Consider the following 20,978-nt stretch of genomic DNA (forward strand, 5'->3'; position numbering starts at 1 on the left):
TATTTCATTCTTAATCAAACAGCACAACTCCAAAACTATCATAGGGATGTTGTGAGGAGGCTATAGAGATTTTTAAAAAGTGTGCAAAAAGTTGGACTTCACGTATTTTTGTTGATCTTCATTTCTACCTAAAAAAATATAATTCATCTCTAACCACTAGCCTGAATAGTTCTCTCACATCAGTAGGAGAAAAACATTGGTTTTATTTCAACATTTTATTGAACTTTTCATATTACACAATTTACCCAAAACACTTAAAGTAACAGTAAGACAAACTTAAAAAAAAAGAAAAAGTCGTACAGACAAAACATCTCTAGGTGAGGCAATATGTAAATTTAATTGTCAAATCATGATTTTGTTACCCCGCTATACAACTTGGTACCATTATCACTGATACTAAATGACTCAAGAGTAAGACATTACACATTTAGTTTATATGAGAAAAAGAGATTATTTACAACTACTTGAAAGAGAAACAGAAATGCCAACAACGGTATCATTCAAATTCTAGTGCAATGTGAATTGTTACCAACAGATTTTATTTGCTTATATAAAGTTTGAAAATAATTCAAACCTGGCTACCTTATTAGAAGCTGACAAAGTAGTCTTTTCTGTTTCAAAAGATCAGTGGACAAACATCCTCCACAACCTCAGTTCATACAACAAATATAAAGCATCATTTTTTTTTTTTCATTTCATGAACAGATATACTAATACTTAGGTAGAAACACTACAGCATTTGTACTCAATAAAGTGAATGCTTTGTGCAGTTTTAACAAAGCTGCTGCTAAAAAGACAGTTGTGAGTAGTCAGGTACATCTGCCAAAGTAAGCAAGTTCTCACCTCTCCAGTTCTGTATGTTTCTGAAAACACCAGCTGAGGTATCAAATACCCATTTTCCAGTTAGCTTGTTTCTACTATTTCATATTTATAACATCTCGTGCTGAGATTCTGGAGGCTTTAATAGATAACCTTATTAACCCAGATAATTTTTTTAAGAGCCCACAAAATAAAATTGAGAATGGCATTTCAGGAAGGTCTACATACATGTATTTAGTAAGTTAATTCACAAGTTCACTTTACACAGTAAATTAATATTTACCAGTTTTTAATTGCTTTCAGTATACTTGACTCAAATTAAGAAACCCTACAATGTAAGGCAAGTGTATCACAAGCTCAGTGGCCAAAATCTGGCTTATATGAGGACCAATGGGCCTGTGGAACATTTAATAGAATCTTTTTCATAATGCTGTTAGTTCTATTGAATTAAAAAATATTATTTTGAGCTGTTATTATCTTAAGAAGTGTAGCCCATGGATATGTGATTTGGCACCTATGTTAAAGAAAAATAACAATTTTAAAAAGGGAAAGAGTGTATCTTATGGTTATCTCAGTCACTCTTTTCAAAATTCAGTGCAACATATTTGGCTAGCTTAAATTTAAGTGCTTGACCGTTCAAGATTTTGTTTCAACTAATTTGGAATGGTAGTAAAAAATTATTCATATTTTACTTCCTATGTTTCAATTTTAATGTTAATTTGTATTCCCTTTCTCCAAAAAGGGAAATAAGATCAACCTTACTTGTGTGTGGTTCAGCCTATCGGTCTGATAATTATTCCACAATAAAATGAATTTATGTAACTATTTTCAGCTAACTTTCAACAAATATCCTGAAATATTTAATTTTTAGCTAAATAAAGGATCCTATGGATTTTCATTAGTAAATACTTGATTCTATTCAGATTCTTTTCTAGAAATTTTTCAAACTTGAAATTTTCTGGTTTACTCTTATCTGAAACTATATTAATTGAAAGCAATTTAAATGCTATTGGTTGGACAAAGTAAACCTTAATCTAAAATATTCATCATAAAATATAAAATGTGATCAGTGGTGTTTATTTCCCCCCTCTCGGTGAATTTAAAAATGGAAAATGTAGGTGTTTGAGTAACTATACACACATACATAGGAGAGATTTGCTACCTATTACTGTTTTTACACTTTTTGGATATCACTTTTTTATTCCAACACTACTATTTGCAAAAAGTAACCATTTCTGTGACATTTAGCAAGTAAAATTTCAGTTACTATGCATTTTTGGTTGGACAATATCAGTGCAAAGTCACGGTGCTTCAGAGAGCTAAATGGTTCGTGATACAACTGTGATTATCCATGTGAAGAAATAAAACTTTAAAATGTCTAACGATACAGCAAACACATGTCATTTTACTATACAAAGTGCTTAACCCACCAAATTACATTTAGGAACAGACAAAATGTTTTTATTAAACTGATTAATTTTTTTTTTGCTTATTATATGTTGAAATGTACTTTTTCCCCACCCATAAAACACAAGGGCATATTTCCTTTAAGGTTTGGATTTTTCTTCAGTATTCACCTAAAGAAGTTTAAATAAAAGGTGATAAGAATAATTGCTTTTCCCTCCATGTACATCTATTTTGGAAAACAAAATTTAAAGCAAAAACTGAAAGAAAATAAAAACGGAAGGCATTATCTAGTGATGACTATATAGTAGACAAGAGGCACAAATTCCCAGATGAATTTTAATTTTGTTTCCTCTCAGACAAGCCATTCAGACATAAAAGGTAAATGAGGTTCATTTAAGTACACAATTTGTAAATGTGGAAACAGTAGTAATTGTCATGATTTTTTATATTCTCTCTTAAGAGTGGCTCTAAAAACAGTCCGATGATTCACACAAGTAGCAAAGCAAATCAAACTCTATAAATGTATGATAAATTAAGTTGCTAGCACTGAAACACTGGGTTTGGATGTGGACAAGGATGTTGTCTCTGACTTGCATCTTTTGGGTACCTTGGCTTTTGATATTTTGATGTTCAAGTAGAAAGTGCATGACTTCGTTTTATGCAATAAGGTGATGTAAGTGTAGAAAACGTGTAGGGATGAAGGAAATTCCAAGTTACATGTGTGTACATAAATGGCTTTATAAAATAAATATATATAGCCATTAAGATAGTTATATAGGGACAATGCAATTTAAAACCTTTTTACTCCTGCTTACAGATTGCCAAATCTAATCATCCCTTAAGTCTTTTTCAATAATGATGTCATTTATTTGCTTAAAGGTAAAAACCTCCCAATTGTATTAAGGACATTAACACACTACACTGTATTAAGGATACTATACCAACATCAATCTAGAAGGTAAAATAAACATTTAATGAATATTTAAGTCAGATGAAATAGATTCAACTCTATAAAGTTTTTAGATTTTATAATAAAATTTTGCTTCTGCCTAGGATCATGTTTACTTCACCATGAGTGCTACACTAACTAGAATTCAATAAGTGTTATTTTTATTGAGTTTTCAAATTTGGAAGAGTTTTGATCCAAAATATGTACCTATGCCTTAAAAAACAAAGTCAAGATAATCAGCATGGGCTTTTGTACCAATTGTACTTTCCAATCCATTTTCTTCCCCAGTATTTCACTTTTATCCCTCATAACTTTATAGCAAATTATCCAGATTATATCTTCCAGACTACTCAGTGAGGGAACCTAAATCTCAAATGTTATTTTGAAGAAGTGTAGCGTAAATAATTTTGGTAATCTGTAAAACAGCTGCATGCAGTGTGTACTGTATTATAACAGCACCAAACCCTTTATAAAAACCAAACACTCCTTCCTCCTGCCTTATGGTATTGATACAGTCTCTCATTCCCTCATACTGTGTATTAATTGGAAGCACTTCATAGCCAAGGTCTGTATTGTCAATTATTGTGCGTGTTCCTTGAATGTGAAGGCGGTGCAAAACTGTTTCCAATGGGTAAAGTATAACGTCAGAACAAAGACTGGCAGCAAAGTTAGCAATAAGTTCTGGAAAATAAGCATCCAACATACTCTGCACAGGGCTAGTGCTCTCAGCTAGGTGGCTATTGTAAGTCTTTCTTTTTAGAATTAGTAGGACAAATTTCTGAATAACTGAGCTGATGATGTAATGAAGAACTCCATGAAGCACCGTAGGGAAGATCAAGGAAAGAAGCGGAAGAAGTCGTTTGCTGTGAGGCACTCCCATGCCTATCACTCTTCCAATTCCTTCTTTAACACATTCCAAAATGCCAGTATTATCTCGAATTATCTCACTCTGAAATAAAAATGAATAAGTAAAACTTAACATTTGCTTATTTTGACACAGAAAAAGGACTCTTTCTAGGTTCCTTTTAAATCCTAACGTAGTGACTGAAGAGGGAAACATCCATGATTTGCAGACTTTAACTGTTATCTAGGCATCAGATTTTTTTCAAATAAAATCTCATAAAATTGCTATCAGTGAAGTTGGGAGCTAATCTTATTGGGGTAGGGAGACTAGGGAGATATGTAAGTGTGGAAAGGCAATAACTATGTAATGCTTAAGGAGACAATATGGTGCTTATAGTTCTTAAACATGTTTAAAACCTGCCTCCATTACTTACTGACTATGCAACCATTGTCAAGTTACTTAACTTCTCCTAAGCAGAGTTTCCCATTCTACAAAAATGGAAATAACCATTATCTACTTTTCATGCACAGGGTTGTTGTGAATATCCAACGAAAAAAGGCTTGGCACTCAGGAGTCACTCAATAAATGTTAGTCTCATTATCACCTGCAATGTCTGCTTTTGTAGAATTTTGGGGATATGAATAAGAAGGTTTGATATGGATTACCAAGGTATAGACAGACAGAAAAGAACTTGCTAAAAGGCACTTTGGCTACAGCAATGACTGCAGAAAAGTAGCAGATGAAATTTATAAGGTAGCCAGGGGCTATATCATGCCTTATAGACTGCTCTGTAGACTTTGGCTTCTAGTCACATGGGAAATAACTGGTTGATTTTAAGCAGAAGATGGACATGACATAATTTATATTTTAAAAGAATACTAGCTGTTGTGCAAAGGAGGACAAGATCAGTTGAAAAGCCAGTTCAAAAGTTACTGGAATCATCCAGTAAAGGGATGATGGTGGCTTGGACTAGAAGGTGGCAGCAGAAGTAAAGTGGTTCAATTGTGCTTTTGTCCTAAAATCAAAGTCTATGGGAATTACTGGTGAATTGCATTTGGGGTATGCAAGAGAAGGGTCAAGGATAACCCCAAGGTTGTTGTACAGAGGAACTGGGGGGAATAGCATTGCCTTTTATTGAGTTGAAAAACTGCCAGAGTAGCAATCTGGTGAAGATCAAGAGTTCAGAAATGTTAAGTCAATTAACTCCAAATGGAGTTCAAAATAGAAATTACAGGAAAAAGGTACACAATGGACCTACAGATGGTTTGGACGATATCTCAACTTACGATTTTTCGAATTTATGACAGGTTTATTGGGATGTAATCCCATTGTGAGTGGAGAAGCTGTATTATAAATGTAGGTGTCTTTAGTAAATAGATGATATTTAAAACTATGAGACTACAATGAGCTTGCCTAGCCTTCTAATCCATCTTCCTACTTCTGACCCTGACCTCCTTCCCGCTCGTTTATTTTTAATACAACAGTCAAAGAGATCCTAATAAAGATGTAAGTCAGATCACACCACCGTTCTGCTCAAACCTATCAAAGACTTTCCATCCTTCCCAAACAAAAGCCCAATTATTACAATGATTTACCATGTCCTATATAATCTGGTCCTCTCTTACCACTCAGGCCTCATCTCCTGTATTCCCCCCTTGCTTAGTTAGCACCAACTATAACAGCTTCCTTTCTACTTCTCAAGCATGCAAGATACAACACACATGACACAGTCCCACTTAACAGTTTTTGCACTTGCTTTCCCTCTAAATAATACTCAACATTTGCTTATTTTGTGCTTAGCACCAACCATATCGGCATCCTTCCTACTTCTCAAGCATGTATGACACAACACACATGACACAGTCCCATGTAAGGGCATTTGCACTTGCCTTCCCTTAGAATATTCTCACAAATATCCATGTTGATCTTTACACAAATGTCACCTTCTCAGGGAGGCCTTTACTTATCTTCTTAAAAAATATTAACTGCCCCCCTCCCCACCCATTACACATCCTATTTGCCTTCCTTGCTTTATTTTTGCTCTCTTTAGCAGTTAATCACCATGAAATATACCTTATATTTAGTTGTTTATGTCTACTTTCCCCATAAGAATATAAGTGCTATGAGAGCAGAGCAATTTGTTTTTGTTTGCTGTTGTATCCCCAGGGTCTATCACAGTACGTGACACAGGCAAGTACTCAATAAATAGTTGATGAATTTTTTTTTCCTTTAAAGTTTAGCAGTTAAGGAAGATAATCTGAAAGGTAAAGTGATGTAATTAAAACCTTTATTTAAAACTATAATAAGTCTGAAGTTGATTTTAGGGAATATGAGTCAATATGAATCCTTAATCAGTAAAAGGATATATAAGCATTGCAACTTAAAAACAATCTTGTATGAGTACACAGAATTGACTTTTAAAATGCGGGGACTAGTATAAGGATTTTTTTTTTTTTTAAGACAGAGCCTCACTCTGTCACCCAGGCTAGAGTACAGTGGCGTGATTTCGGCTCACTGAAACCTCTGCCTCCCAGGTTCAAGCTATTCTTCCACCTCAGCCTCCCGGATAGCTGGGACAACAGGCGCCTACCACCATGCCCGGCTAATTTTTGTATTTTTAGTACAGATGGGATTTCACTTTGTTGGCCAGGCTGGTCTCGAACTCCTGACCTCATGATCCACCCACCTGGGCCTCAAGGATTCTTAATGAAGAAATAGATCACTACAAAGTTCATGATGACTGGGTAATTATGAAGAATGAAAGAAATGTAAAAATAAAATCTTTCCTAAAATAAAAACTAAAGTTTTGAGTCTTTAGTGTGAAGATAACAATAGTATCATTAATATATTGCCAGGGAGAAGAGGTTCTAAAGGAAGTTAATTTTTAGAGGGACAGATGAGATTATTTTTATAAGTCGAGTCTGAAGATTTAACTCACATAAGATTAGAACTAAAGTGATTCCTGTGAATAAATTAGCTCTTTCAGAATAATGAGTATAGGATAAAAAAACAGAGGGTCAAGAATTGAGCCTTAAGGTATAACAGAAGAGATGGCAAAGGGGTTATTGAAAAAAGATGTTCAAGAGAGCGAAATCTGAAGAAAAAAGAGTTCTAGAAAAGCAGACAAAATAAATCATAAGGCGTTAGCAGGTGGAACCTGAAGCAGGAAACAAGAGGTAAATACTGGGTTAAAAAAAACACATACACAGAACAAACCCTATCACATAGTGAGCCGGGCACTTACATAAATAACTCATTCAATGTCACACCTCAGTTATTAAAATACTATTCACAATTTATGGATAAGAAAATTATAAAGGTAAGAAATCTGTCTAAAGTCCCAGGTCTAATTTAAGCAGAGAAATGTGATAATGGGTCTGTCTCAAGCTAAAAGTTGTTTTCCCCAATAAATCATTCTGCTTAGTTGTTTTTCCTTAAATAATTACTTTCCTGCCATTTTTCCCTTATCTTTAAAATGAGGCTATCTCATACAAGTGACAACTCTGTAAATTCTATAGCACCATACAAAAATTGTATCATTTATTTAACACAATGCCAAATGCAAGGGGAAGGAGGGAAAGTATTATTTGGGTCGTAAGACATTAACTTCAGTTAACTGAAGTTAGTTCTAACAGAAATAATAATAATAATAATAATAATAATAATAAATCAAAGATGAATGATACAGCCAGAAAAGAAACAAGGTAAAAAGAGTAATTAGAAGAGCAAAGGCTGATCCAGTGGGAGTTTCTACAGAGAGGGCACTCACATATACTAGAGAAAAGAATATGCTAGAGGATCTGATGTGGAAATAGAAGACATGTGTAAAAATAGTGGGATTTTGTATACAGGTGAAGTAAAAACTACCTTCATCTTACAGTTTTAAGTGTGGGAAGGAGGGTAAGACATTAAATTAAATGTACTTGAAGCGCCACCATGTGGTTAGAAATAGTAACACAAGCAAACAGAATTTAAAGTGCTGGCAGAAAATTGCTTCAGCTTTGTAGTATTTACCACACCCAATAGTATCAAATGTTACTTAAAGGCATATTTAAAAAGAATCCTGTCAGTAAACTACCTGTGGGGACAACCTGCTTCCTGTTTGGATGATTATCCAACATGTTTATTCTCAGGTAATTTTTAATTTACTGTCCAATTATAAGCCATAACCATCTGAGTTGTATGTAAGGGCCTTAAAAAGTTTATAGATTCTTTGTTTTCAGAGCAAGTTATAGGCTGTGTTCTGAGATGTCTAAATGAAGAGTATAGTTGCCTACGGAAAGGACAAAAATAATTAAAACTAGCAGTGTGACTTAAGATTGCAATGGAAATATACAGACAAGCAATGTGTAATATAACTGATATTTATAAAATAACATTTTTAGATATAGTCTTAAAATTTTCTGCGGAAATATTAGATATATACAATATACTGAATAGTCCAAAAACTATTCTTAAATAAAAAGAATGACAGTAAAAAAAAGCTCACCTGCACTGTTTCAATCAGACTTGCTGAATAAAAAGGCATTGCCACCACGTAAGTTAGGCTATAGAAATTAAAACAAATTTATCAGTATACTGAAACAAGATGCTTATACGAATTTTTTAAATATCTGCTTTAATATGTCAACATAATTTATAGTCAAGCTAGAATAATCTTTTTAACGTTTTCAACTATTAATACCTATAGCCTAAAAATTCTAACTTCAGAAACCTGTAACATAGGATGCTTTATTCAACAGAAATGAAAAAATCAAATGACAAAACAAGGACAGCCTGCAATGAAAATAGATTGGACTTCTACCTACACATAGCTAATGCAGCCTATAAATCTAAAACTTAAAATTTAGGATGAAGGATCCGTTCCATAGTTTGCCTTTTTAATGATATCTGAGCAAGTAAACTTTTCTGTTACTATCCTCTTATATCAATTCCCAGATTTCCCATCCAGCAGAGTTAGGCCAGTCTTCAAATGGTGAATGAAGTCCCCTTTTATTATTAAAAAAACAACATTATACAGCTTTGCAAAGTTGTTTTCTATCACCAATATTTAGACATAGTAATATTACAACTTTGCAAGCCTGCAAAATATAGTTATTCAAAATAATATCAAGGTGGGACTTACCTAACCCTTATGGGCCAGGTCCTGGCAAGTAGTGGTTTTCAAGGTGAATGGAACATCACTAAGTAATAATGTGCTGGAATGTCCCATTGAGGGAGCCAGCAAGCTGGGGGATTTCCAATTCATAATCTTCAAAAAAAAATTAAAAAGTGAAGAATAAAATTCTAATCTACAAAAATGGTTACCGTTGTAAAATCACTAAGTGCCTTTAGGACTACATTTCAATGTCACTAAGGTTTTTTGGGTTTGCTCATCACCATACAAATACATTTCTATCTCTGATTAACAATAAAATAGTTATACTTTCCTTGAAAATCCGGGTTAAATAAATTGAAGACTCATGCTAACTTCCTAAGAATACATACACAAAATTAGTCTGTGATTCCAGCCTTTCAAATTAGTAAGATTTATTTTAAAGATAATATATATTTCAAGATTTATTCCTAAACTCTGTTACTTGTCCTTTGAAGTTCTAGTCCCACAAACATTTCACTGCTCTAATTTCCTTCTCTACAGTTATTTAATAAGATTTGTTTCCAGTTCTAATACTATAAAAATTAGTGAAAATGTCCAATAAAAATGCCATTTTTTGATACTTACGATTTCAGTAGAAGGTGTTCTCCTATTTGTTTAGGACTCCATTTATGTAAAACCTCCCTAAAACATAAAAATAAACTTAAAAGTCATGTTACTTAAAACATCTGGAATTAGTGCAATTTTCAAAACAGTAATCAACTTCTAATTTTTTTAATCTGTAGGAGAAATATATTCTAATGGTGAACATTTTCTTTTCTGGAACACAGTGTAAACAACTGTGATGATTTAAGAGAAAAAAAATACAAGGTGTTTTCGTATGTGCTGATAGAAGGGACTGGCAGAGAAGCAAGAGGCACAATTGATTATGAAAGTAAACATGAGAAAGTGAAGAAAATTAAGATGATAGGTTAAAAGAAAGAGAATAGATATGGAAACAAAGAACAGGATTTTAAAAGGCTTTACAAATTATATAAGAATGGGAATTGTTTTTAAAAATTAAGTAACTCTAATGCAGGCTGACACATTACATTTATGTAGTACCTAATTTCCGAAGGATCTTTACTTAGTACAATTACATAATTTTGTGACCATTATATTCTATTATCTTTGTGAGCACCTACTAAATGCCATTACTATGCAAAGTGCTTTGCATGAACTATTTCTAATCTTCATAATAACCCTATTTTCTCCATTTCATAGATGAGGAGATAGGATCAGAGGGGATTAATAACTTACCCAAACCCAAGTAACCAGTTACTGTGGAACTGTGTTCTAAACCTGTTTAGACTGTCTGTACTGCCTCTCATCTTATTTGATACAAAGAAGAATCTTGTGAGATAAGCAGAGGAGATATTGTCACACTTGTCTTACTGATGAGAAAAATCAGGGTCAAAAAGATCACAGGGAAATGTTCAAAGGAAACAGGCAAAATGCCAGGTCTGGAACCAAGGTCTAGGATTGCGTGCATTCTGTCTGCTAGTTTGGTTACTTCTGGAAAACAAGAAAAGAAAGAAAAAAAAAAGGAAGAAAAAAAAAAAAAAGAAAGAAGGAAGGAAGGGAGGGAGGGAGGGAGGGAGGGAGGCAAGCTGAAATGAAATAGAACCAAAGGGGAAAAAAGGGAGTAAGTTCTATCAAGAGAAAAGTCCAAAAAGAGTCAAGATTACAGAGAGTAACAAAAAAAAAAGAAAAATGTAAATAAGAAGAAAAAAATAAAAAGGCAGCGGAGATAGGAGAAAAATGAAAAGAAAAAGAGAGAGAGAAAAAAAACAGACAGGGAAGTGCAAAATAAAGATAAGACTTGCTACCACCAGTTCCTCTGATGGAATTGGTACTCATTCCATCATGGCTACAACAGGACTCTAGAAAAATGTTTTCTATTTCAAATGACTGAATTTGAAAAACAACAGCATATAAAGGAGTACATACATCAGAGACTTTCAGACAATAGAACAACTACCCCTGATTTCTAAGACCTTAGAGCACCTTCTGGGCCAAACTCTGATTAAATTACTATTAGCATATTTATTTGGCCTGAACAACACAATGTAGCTGAAATCATATTATTCAATGATTAAGTCGAAAAATATAAAAAATAGATTAGGCCTCCCATCTTATGGAAAGTTACTTTATGATTATAAAACAAAATATGTTACATGCTTTGTAAATCATCTTGGCACAGCTAATACTCATGGCCTCAGAAAGTATTACCACAGTTTATGATGACATCAATTTTAAGTATAAAATTGTGGTAAACATTAAGGACTGGATAGCCTCCCCTTTAAATACAACTGTCAATTCTGAGTTACCTCCCCTTTGATGACTACTGCTAATTATTAAGATCATTAAGATAAAAAAAAAAGGAGATTTAAAACCAAGTATTTAAAAAATGTTTTTGGGACTCTTCCTCGTATCTGTTCTCTACTACTTTATAAAATGGGTAAAATTTACTGTTACAGCTCTAGAAATTTAAAAAAGCTACTTAAAAGTTTCGGTTGAGGGTAAATGTAAAATCTTGTCATTAAACTTTTGTATAATTCATTATCAAATACCAAACATATAAATATATCTAAATGAACTATTTTCAAGCAAAAAATGCCCTCGCTAATGAGCAAAAAAAAATCAATAAAATTTATTCGAGTACCTTGCTTTTCTCAAAACAGTCTACTTTTTCATTTAACAGATCAAAATACATACTTCTATGCATAATCAACACAAAAAGCAATAAAATTCTAAAATAACTCTAATTTAGCAGTCTTAAATTTTCAAATGGTCAAATAGCTATACTCATTAAAAAAAAAAAAAAACTTCCCCCAACCTACCCTAAACTTCTCATCTTCCAGTTACCTCTCTTCATCAATCCTAGTCAGAGCCAACATTCTAAACTTGCTGTTTCCACATCCGTACTTTCCCATTCATCTCTGAACCCACTTCAGATTGGTTTTGAACAAAAACAGCTCTTGCCAAAAGTCTCCAATGATCTCCATGTCATTAAATCTGATGGACGTTTTTAAGTCTCTACCTTATTTGACATTTCAGCAGCCATCAGAGCCTCGTGTTCTTCTCTCCTTGAAGCACTCTTTGCCCCTGTACTCCACTAGCCCATTCTCTGTTGGTTTTTATCCTGCCTTCTTCTGGTCTCTCCTGACTCCTTTTCAGGATCACCTTTCTTTTTTATTTATTTTTTTATTTTTTCTTTTATTTCAACAGTTTTGGGGATACAGGTGGTTTTCAGTTACATGGATAAGTTCCTTAGTGGTGACTTTTGAGATTTTGGTGCACCTGTCACTGGGACAGTGTACACTGTACCCTATAGATAGTCTTATCCTTCAACCTCCTCCTCCCTAGTTCCCAAAGTCCATTATATCATTCTATGGTTTTGCATCCCTGTAGTTTAGCTCCCACTTATAAGTGAGAAAAACACTATTTACTTAAAAATAAAATTTCGTAAGTGATCTGTTTTGAAAATATTCTTTTTAATAATTATTATTATACTTTAAGTTCTAGGGTACATGTGCATAACGTGCAGGTTTGTTACATATGTATACTTGTGCCTTGTTGGTGTGCTGCACCCATCAACTCGTCAGCACCCATCAATTCGTCATTTATATCAGGTATAACTCCCAATGCCATCCCTCCCCCCTCCCCCCTCCCCATGATAGGCCCCAGTTTGTGATGTTCCCCTTCCCGAGTCCAAGTGATCTCATTGTTCAGTTCCCACCTATGAGTGAGAACATGCGGTGTTTGGTTTTCTGTTCTTGTGATAGTTTGCTAAGAATGATGGTTTCCAGCTGCATCCATATCCCTACAAAGGATGCAAACTCATCCTTTTTTATGGCTGCATAGTATTTCATGGTGTATATGTGCCACATTTTCTTAATCCAGTCTGTCACAGATGGACATTTGGGTTGATTCCAAGTCTTTGCTATTGTGAATAGGGCCGCAATAAACATACGTGTGCATGTGTCTTTATAGCAGCATGATTTATAATCCTTTGGGTATATACCCAGTAGTGGGATGGCTGGGTCATATGGTACATCTAGTTCTAGATCCTTGAGGAATTGCCATACTGTTTTCCATAATGGTTGAACTAGTTTACAATCCCACCAACAGTGTAAAAGTGTTCCTATTTCTCCACATCCTCTCCAGCACCTGTTGTTTCCTGACCTTTTAATGATTGCCATTCAAACTGGTGTGAGATGGTATCTCATTGTGGTTTTGATGTGCATTTCTCTGATGGCGAGTGATGATGAGCATTTTTTCATGTGTCTGTTGGCTGTATGAATGTCTTCTTTTGAGAAATGTCTGTTCATATCCTTTGCCCACTTTTTGATGGGGTTGTTTTTTTCTTGTAAATTTGTTTGAGTTCTTTGTAGGTTCTAGATATTAGCCCTTTGTCAGATGAGTAGATTGCAAAAATTTTCTCCCATTCTGTAGGTTGCCTGTTCACTCTGATGGTAGTTTCTTTTGCTGTGCAGAAGCTCTTTAGTTTAATTAGATCCCATTTGTCAATTTTGGCTTTTGCTGCCGTTGCTTTTGGTGTTTTAGACATGAAGTCCTTGCCCATGCCTATGTCCTGAATGGTACTACCTAGGTTTTCTTCTAGGGTTTTTATGGTATTAGGTCTAACATTTAAGTCTCTAATCTATCTTGAATTAATTTTCGTATAAGGAGTAAGGAAAGGATCCAGTTTCAGCTTTCTGCTTATGGCTAGCCAATTTTCCCAGCACCATTTATTAAATAGGGAATCCTTTCCCCATTTCTTGTTTCTCTCAGGTTTGTCAAAGATCAGATGGCTGTATATGTGTGAAGTTGAATCCCTGAATAGACCAATAGCAGGCTCTGAAATTGAGGCAATAATTAATAGCCTACCCACCAAAAAAAGTCCAGGACCAGATGGATTCACAGCTGAATTCTACCAGAGGTACAAGGAGGAGCTGGTACCATTCCTTCTGAAACTATTCCAATCAATAGAAAAAGAGGGAATCCTCCCTAACTCATTTTATGAGGCCAACATCCTGATACCAAAGCCTGGCAGAGACACAACAAAAAAGAGAATTTTAGACCAATATCCCTGATGAACATCGATGCAAAAATCCTCAATAAAATACTGGCAAACCGGATTCAGCAGCACATCAAAAAGCTTATCCACCATGATCAAGTGGGCTTCATCCCTGGGATGCAAGGCTGGTTCAACATTCACAAATCAATAAACGTAATCCAGCATATAAACAGAACCAAAGACAAGAACCACATGATTATCTCAATAGATGCCGAAAAGGCTTTTGACAAAATTCAACAGCCCTTCATGCTAAAAACGCTCAATAAATTCGGTATTCAGGGAACATACCTCAAAATAATAAGAGCTATTGATGACAAACCCACAGCCAATATCATACTGAATGGGCAAAAACTGGAAAAATTCCCTTTGAAAACTGGCACAAGACAGGGATGCCTTCTCTCACCACTCCTATTCAACATAGAGTTGGAAGTTCTGGCTAGGGCAATCAGGCAAGAGAAAGAAATCAAGGGTACTATTCAGTTAGGAAAAGAAGAAGTCAAATTGTCCCTGTTTGCAGATGACGTGATTGTATATATTTAGAAAACCCCATCATCTCAGCCCAAAATCTCCTTAAGCTGATAAGCAACTTCAGCAAAGTCTCAGGATACAAAATTAATGTGCAAAAATCACAAGCATTCTTATACATCAGTAACAGACAAACAGAGAGCCAAATTATGAATGAACTTCCATTCACAATTGCTTCAAAGAGAATAAAATAGGAATCCAACTTACAAGGGATGTAAAGGACCTCTTCAAGGAGAACTACAAACCACTGCTCAGTGAAATCAAAGAGGACACAAACAAATGGAAGAACATACCATGCTCATGGATAGGAAGAATCAATATCGTGAAAATGGCCATACTGCCCAAGGTGATTTATAGATTCAATGCCATCCCCATCAAGCTACCAATGAGTTTCTTCACAGAATAGGAAAAAACTGCTTTAAAGTTCATATGGAACCAAAAAAGAGCCCGCATTGCCAAGACAATCCTAAGTCAAAAGAACAAAGCAGGAGGCATCATGCTACCTGACTTCAAACTATACTACAAGGCTACAGTAACCAAAACAGCATGGTACTGGTACCAAAACAGAGATATAGACCAATGGAACAGAACAGAGTCCTCAGAAGGATCACCTTTCTTAACCCAGTTGGAGTTCCTTGTTGGAGTTCCTAAGGTTCAGGCCCTCTTCTTCCACCATAGGGTACCCTTCTTCCCTAGGGACCCTCATATCTAGGGTTAGAACTACAAAATCTCCAAAATTAATTTACCTTCAGTTAAGAATTCATTATATGCTAGCCCCATATCATGTGCCTACTCCATGTGGATATGATAAAAGAACTGAAAATGTACTTGTCCTAAAGTCCAACTTAAAATCTTTCTTTTCTACTTAAACTCTTTCAGTGTTCCCTACTGAGGAACTGTTAATCAGAAAGGAAATCTACTGAATTTGAGGACGATTTCATTGTGTTTAAAATAAGCAAATTCAGAGGGAACTGTTGGAGGAAGACTACAAGATGTTTACAGTGGTATAACCACAAATGTGTGATGAGTCAAAACTAAGTTGGAGTTGAACCAAATGGGTTTTGTGAGAGACTGAACCACACAGGTGGCCTTGGTTACAGGAACTCCTACCTGACGTTAACAGTATGAAAAAAGCCACATGGAAAATGTGGCACGTATACACCATGGAATACTATGCAGCCATATAAAAGGATGAGTTTGCGTCCTTTGTAGGGACATGGATGCAGCTGGAAACCATCATTCTTAGCAAACTATCACAAGAACAGAAAACCAAACACTGCATGTTCTCACTCATGGGGGGAACTGAACAATGAGATCACTTGGACTCAGGAAGGGGAACATCACACACTGGGGCCTATCATGGGGAGGGGGGAGGGGGGAGGGATTGCATTGGGGAGTTATACATGATATAAATGATGAATTGATGGGTGCTGACGAGTTGATGGGTGCAGCACACCAACATGGCACAAGTATACATATGTAACAAACCTGCACGTTATGCACATGTACCCTAGAACTTAAAGTATAATAAAAATAAATAAATAAATAAAGAAAAGAGAAAAAAGAAAAAAGCCACATGTAAATTAAGTAAAGGGTACTGTGGGGTAGAACGACACATGGTTTAACTCACTCCAACTGGGGGAGAGGATTGGGAAGGGTTTAGCAGTAGATAAAGAGATCACACATGATGATCCTGGGTAATAAATAATTTGTTAAAAAGTAATACTACTGAGAAATTATAAATTTGCTGATTTAATGAACACTAGAGATCTGCTGTTTTTCTCTCTGATTTGATCATAAACTTTATAAAAAAGCTAAATGTTGGCATATCTATACTATCTCCCCTGTTCTACCTAGTAATTGTTATGCAATTAAAAAACCCCAGGCTAGGAGACCTCAGAGCTCATCCTCCTTATGTAGTAGCTTCTGTGAACTACTTTTAGTTAATGTTTAGTGACCTTGTTTGCCACAACTCTGCCTTCTTCCCATTAATAGGAAAGGTCAAATCTGCCCAAAGAAGAATAAATAATTTTTTAAAAGATATTCACACTATACTTCAAAAAACAGTGTATTTTTTATATACTGTTTTATATACTGTTTTTTAATATATTAGTATATTGTAACTAATTTGACAACTAGTTACACAAGCCCAAATACAAGAAGTCCTCCTTGATACTGCCTTCTCTCGGATTTACCATTCCTAAAGCATCACCAAATTCCCTCAATTTGACCTAAGGATATTTCAAAACTATCCACTTACCTCTATCTCAAAAGATACCACCCTGATCTTAGCCACTATCATTTCTCACCTTTATTATTATAATAGAATACTAAGAAGGCGCCTTTTATTCACTTCGGTCCCCAGGCAACCTTTTCATCTACAGTTACAATGACCCTTTGAAAACAAATCTGATGTCACTGACCTTACTGAACCTCTTCAATATTCTTATAATGGCCTGCAGGGCCACACATGTTCTGGCTCCCACCTGCTCTGTACCTTACCCCTGGCCAGAGCTCTAGCCATGTTGAGCCTTCTCTCAGTTACACTTGAATTCTCTATGCTCCCCCACTGCAACAGCATTTTTATACAAATTGGTATGTACCTCTTAATTACCACTCTGATCTACCTTAAGTGTCATGTTACTAGGGGCACTTTCTAGCCCTTTAATACTTTCATAGAACTATATTCTTTTCTTTCAGAAAACAAATTTCAATTTGCAATTATTCATTAATGGAATTATTGTTCTTAGTGAATGTACTTTTATTAGATTCTGAGCTTCCTGGCAACAGTTACCTTTTGTTTCCTTTCCTCATTGTAAACCGGTTTTTAGCATAGAACCTGGCACGTAGTAAGTACTCAGGAAATGTTAGCTAAGTAAATGAATGAATTAATGAGTGGGGCTTATCACCAAAATTATCCAAGTAGAACAATGCAATAGAGGTTACTATTTTGTCTTCTTTAGAAAGATTCAAAATGATGAAAATATATTCCCACTCAGTTGACATGTCTGTCTCCTAAGAAAGTTAGATGATAAAATTTTATAAAGTCCTATGCCTTCCCATTCCTATTTTTTTCTTCCCTGTAACCTGAAATTAACGTTATTCCTTCATCTCTGCTTTAGAGACGCAACATTACTTGCCTAAGGTCCCAGAAATAAAAAGTGAAATAGCCAGGACCTGAACCAATAGTGTTCCGGTTGCAAATACAGTCAACCCTCCATACCCATGGGTTCCACATACATGGATTCAGGCAACTGTGGATTTAAAATATTTATTTATAAAAGGGATAGTTGCATCTGTACTGAATGTGTACCGAGTTTCTTTTTTTTTCTAGTCATTATTCCCTAAACAATATACAACAACAACTATTTACATGGCATTTACATTGTATTTGGTATTATAGGGAATCAAGAAATGATTTAAAGTATACAGGAGGTTGTGCACAGGTTGTATGCAAATACAACACCATTTTATAAAAGGGACTTCAGCATCTCTGGATTTTGGTATCCACTGGGGGTGCTGGAATCAATCCCCCAGAGATACAAGGAACAACTGCATTGAATTTTTTTCACTCTACCAAATGGAATTTCCTGCATTTTTGTTAATTTTTTATAGAACTGTTTGTTAGAGAATTTCAAGAATATTTGACTATAAGTACTAACTTGAGATCTTATCTAGTGATATAAAAGCAATAAAGTGAATAGTTAGCCAAACAAAGAAATACAGATTTTTAAAGAATAAAACAAGAAACTGAGCTACCCAAATGTTGCTGACCTTTCTAATCTTTGTTTTGTTTCAAACCTTTTAGCAAAGTTTTATTTAAGGAACTTCAAGACTATGAGGTCCTTCAAAAGATATCACATTGGAAAAAAGCTTAATATCATTTTCTCTTGCTTTCATTTCCTTCCCTATAAGGACTAAATCCCAACATTGGGCATATGTGTTACACTAGTAGCTATGCCTTCAACTATCTCCCTTCTTTAACAATCCAAAAAATCCACCCTGCCAGACAATAAATTTGGATTAACAAACCATTCCAAAGCCTTTAACATTATCGATAGGATGATATACAAAAATATAGTGCTGATATAGAAAATCACAGAGTAATGCCAAATAGCACCTTAAAAATTTCTAATTTCCAATATTACCTATTAACATTCCTTTCATATACTCTTTGTAAGATTCCTTTGTTACCCATCATTGTGACTGTCCCAAATGTGTATCATTCCTCTCATGCTTTTCTACTACAACGCCAGTGCTTATCACTTTTTCACCAGATAACCCTGTATCCTGCTTCACAGAGAGAAGAGACACCCGAAAGCAAATTTCCCTAATTTCTCTACCTCTCTCTCAAATGTATCTACAATTCTAATTCTCTCATTTTTGGTTTCAAGAACATGATTGTCCTACATCTTATGCTATTTCCAATTTGTTCTGAGGACCTCTCTAATTTCTCTCATTATCTCCCCCAACTTCCCCCCCGACCCTCGCCCAACACACACACGACACACATGTACACCTAGGATTCTGTCCTTGGTCCATTTTGTTCATTTAATCTACACTTTCTCCTTAGGTGATTTCATCTATCCTAAGCTTCAACTGCTACTTTTATGCCATAATATCCAAAGCTCTGCCTCTGCTTCAATTTTCTTTTTTTTTTTTTCATTCTGATCCATGGTTCCAACCAAATATTAGACGTTCCCCTCCCTCAATGTCTCGCAAGAATCTCCAACTTCATTTATTGAAAGATTAAATTCTTTATCTTCTTCCCTACTCCAACTTTTTCTTCTTCTTGAATTCTCCAACGTGGTTAACATTTTCCAATCTAGAAATCTCAGTCACTACTGACAACTCATTCTCTCCTATCTCCAATTACCAAGCTAACACAATGACCATCAATTATACTTCAGAAATATCTAGCCAGCTCATCCCGTTCTGTTCTGTTCCACAGTTCAGAACCTTCTCAGTCTCGCCTAGATTATTACAATAGATCTCCATAAATCTGTCTATACTATTCCATTTATTTTACACTGCCATTTGAATATATCTTGATCAGAACATCTATATATTAAAAAAAAGAAACATATTCCAACCCCATAGAGAATAAACTTACAAAGGCACAATTGTATTGTAATGTAGCACCTCAGCTTCTTTTCCTCATATTCCTTTTCATATATACCCAATATTCCGAGCATAAGACACTTTTTATTTTTATTTTTATTATTTTTTTATTTTTATTTTTTATTTTTTTGAGACGGAGTCTCGCTCTGTCGCCCGGGCGGGAGTGCAGTGGCCGGATCTCAGCTCACTGCAAGCTCTGCCTCCCGGGTTTACGCCATTCTCCTGCCTCAGCCTCCCGAGTAGCTGGGACTACAGGTGCCCACCACCTCGCCCGGCTAGATTTTTGTATTTTTTAGTAGAGATGGGGTTTCACTGTGTTAGCCAGGATGGTCTCGATCTCCTGACCTTGTGATCCACCCGTCTCGGCCTCCCAAAGTGCTGGGATTACAGGCTTGAGCCACCGCGCCCGGCCTGACACTTCTTTTTATTATCTAGACTGTCCAACCCCATGACATTGGACATGTTACCTCTTCTTGCTTACATGTGTCTCCTTCACTAAACTGAATACTTAAAGAGCGGGAATTGCTCACATACCCACATTTGTTCCTCAGCTGGCAGCTGCTGGCACATAGCAGTAGAAGCTGAAAGATACATCTCCATAATACAAAGCCAAGACACATTTTCTTATCACATACTAATTTAATAAGATATAATTAATTTTATTCTTTGTTTCTTCTTTTAGTTACTTCAGACAAGCTTTCAGATTCAAGATTTTTTTACTTACTTTTAAAACAATAGGGGAGGGATGGGGACAAGGGTTGAAAACTACCTATTGGGTATGATGTTTACACAATTGGGAATTGTTGGATGAGAGGATCATTAGAAGTCCAAACTTCAGCATCACACAATATACCCATGTAATAAGCCTGCACATGTACCCCCTGAATCTAAAAACGAATCACAACATGAAACTAACACTGAAGAAATGCTAAAAAAGGTACCTTGGCAAAGGTGTAAATTCACTAATTATGCCTTCTGCTCCAAGTGTGACTCCCTGGACAATAAATGTACTTCCCATTCCTTTCCACAGGGCTCTAGGTCCCTAAAATGAACAAAATTCATGGTTATTTCTGTTAATACCTACATTTGAAACAGA

The 20,978-nt window shown here is 35.3% G+C and overlaps 1 protein-coding gene across 2 annotated transcripts in view; it reads right to left on the reverse strand.

The window, feature by feature from the left end:
- Positions 1 to 200: 200 nt before the first annotated feature.
- The window catches only part of SLC25A46 (solute carrier family 25 member 46), a 30,820-nt gene continuing 10,042 nt past the window's right edge, over positions 201 to 20,978 (reverse strand). For both annotated transcript variants that reach the window (XM_033178953.1, XM_033178951.1), the window contains exons 5-8: positions 20,824 to 20,924; positions 9,742 to 9,798; positions 8,509 to 8,566; positions 201 to 4,124 (exon numbers count right to left, since the gene is read on the reverse strand). In XM_033178953.1, the coding sequence (XP_033034844.1) occupies positions 3,546 to 4,124; positions 8,509 to 8,566; positions 9,742 to 9,798; positions 20,824 to 20,924 (795 nt within the window). In that variant the 3' untranslated portion in view covers positions 201 to 3,545. The remainder of the gene's footprint in view (positions 4,125 to 8,508; positions 8,567 to 9,741; positions 9,799 to 20,823; positions 20,925 to 20,978) is intronic.

The sequence above is a fragment of the Trachypithecus francoisi genome, unplaced genomic scaffold (assembly GCF_009764315.1).
Source record: "Trachypithecus francoisi isolate TF-2019V2 unplaced genomic scaffold, Tfra_2.0 Lachesis_group2, whole genome shotgun sequence".
NCBI classification, from domain to species: Eukaryota; Metazoa; Chordata; class Mammalia; order Primates; family Cercopithecidae; genus Trachypithecus; species Trachypithecus francoisi.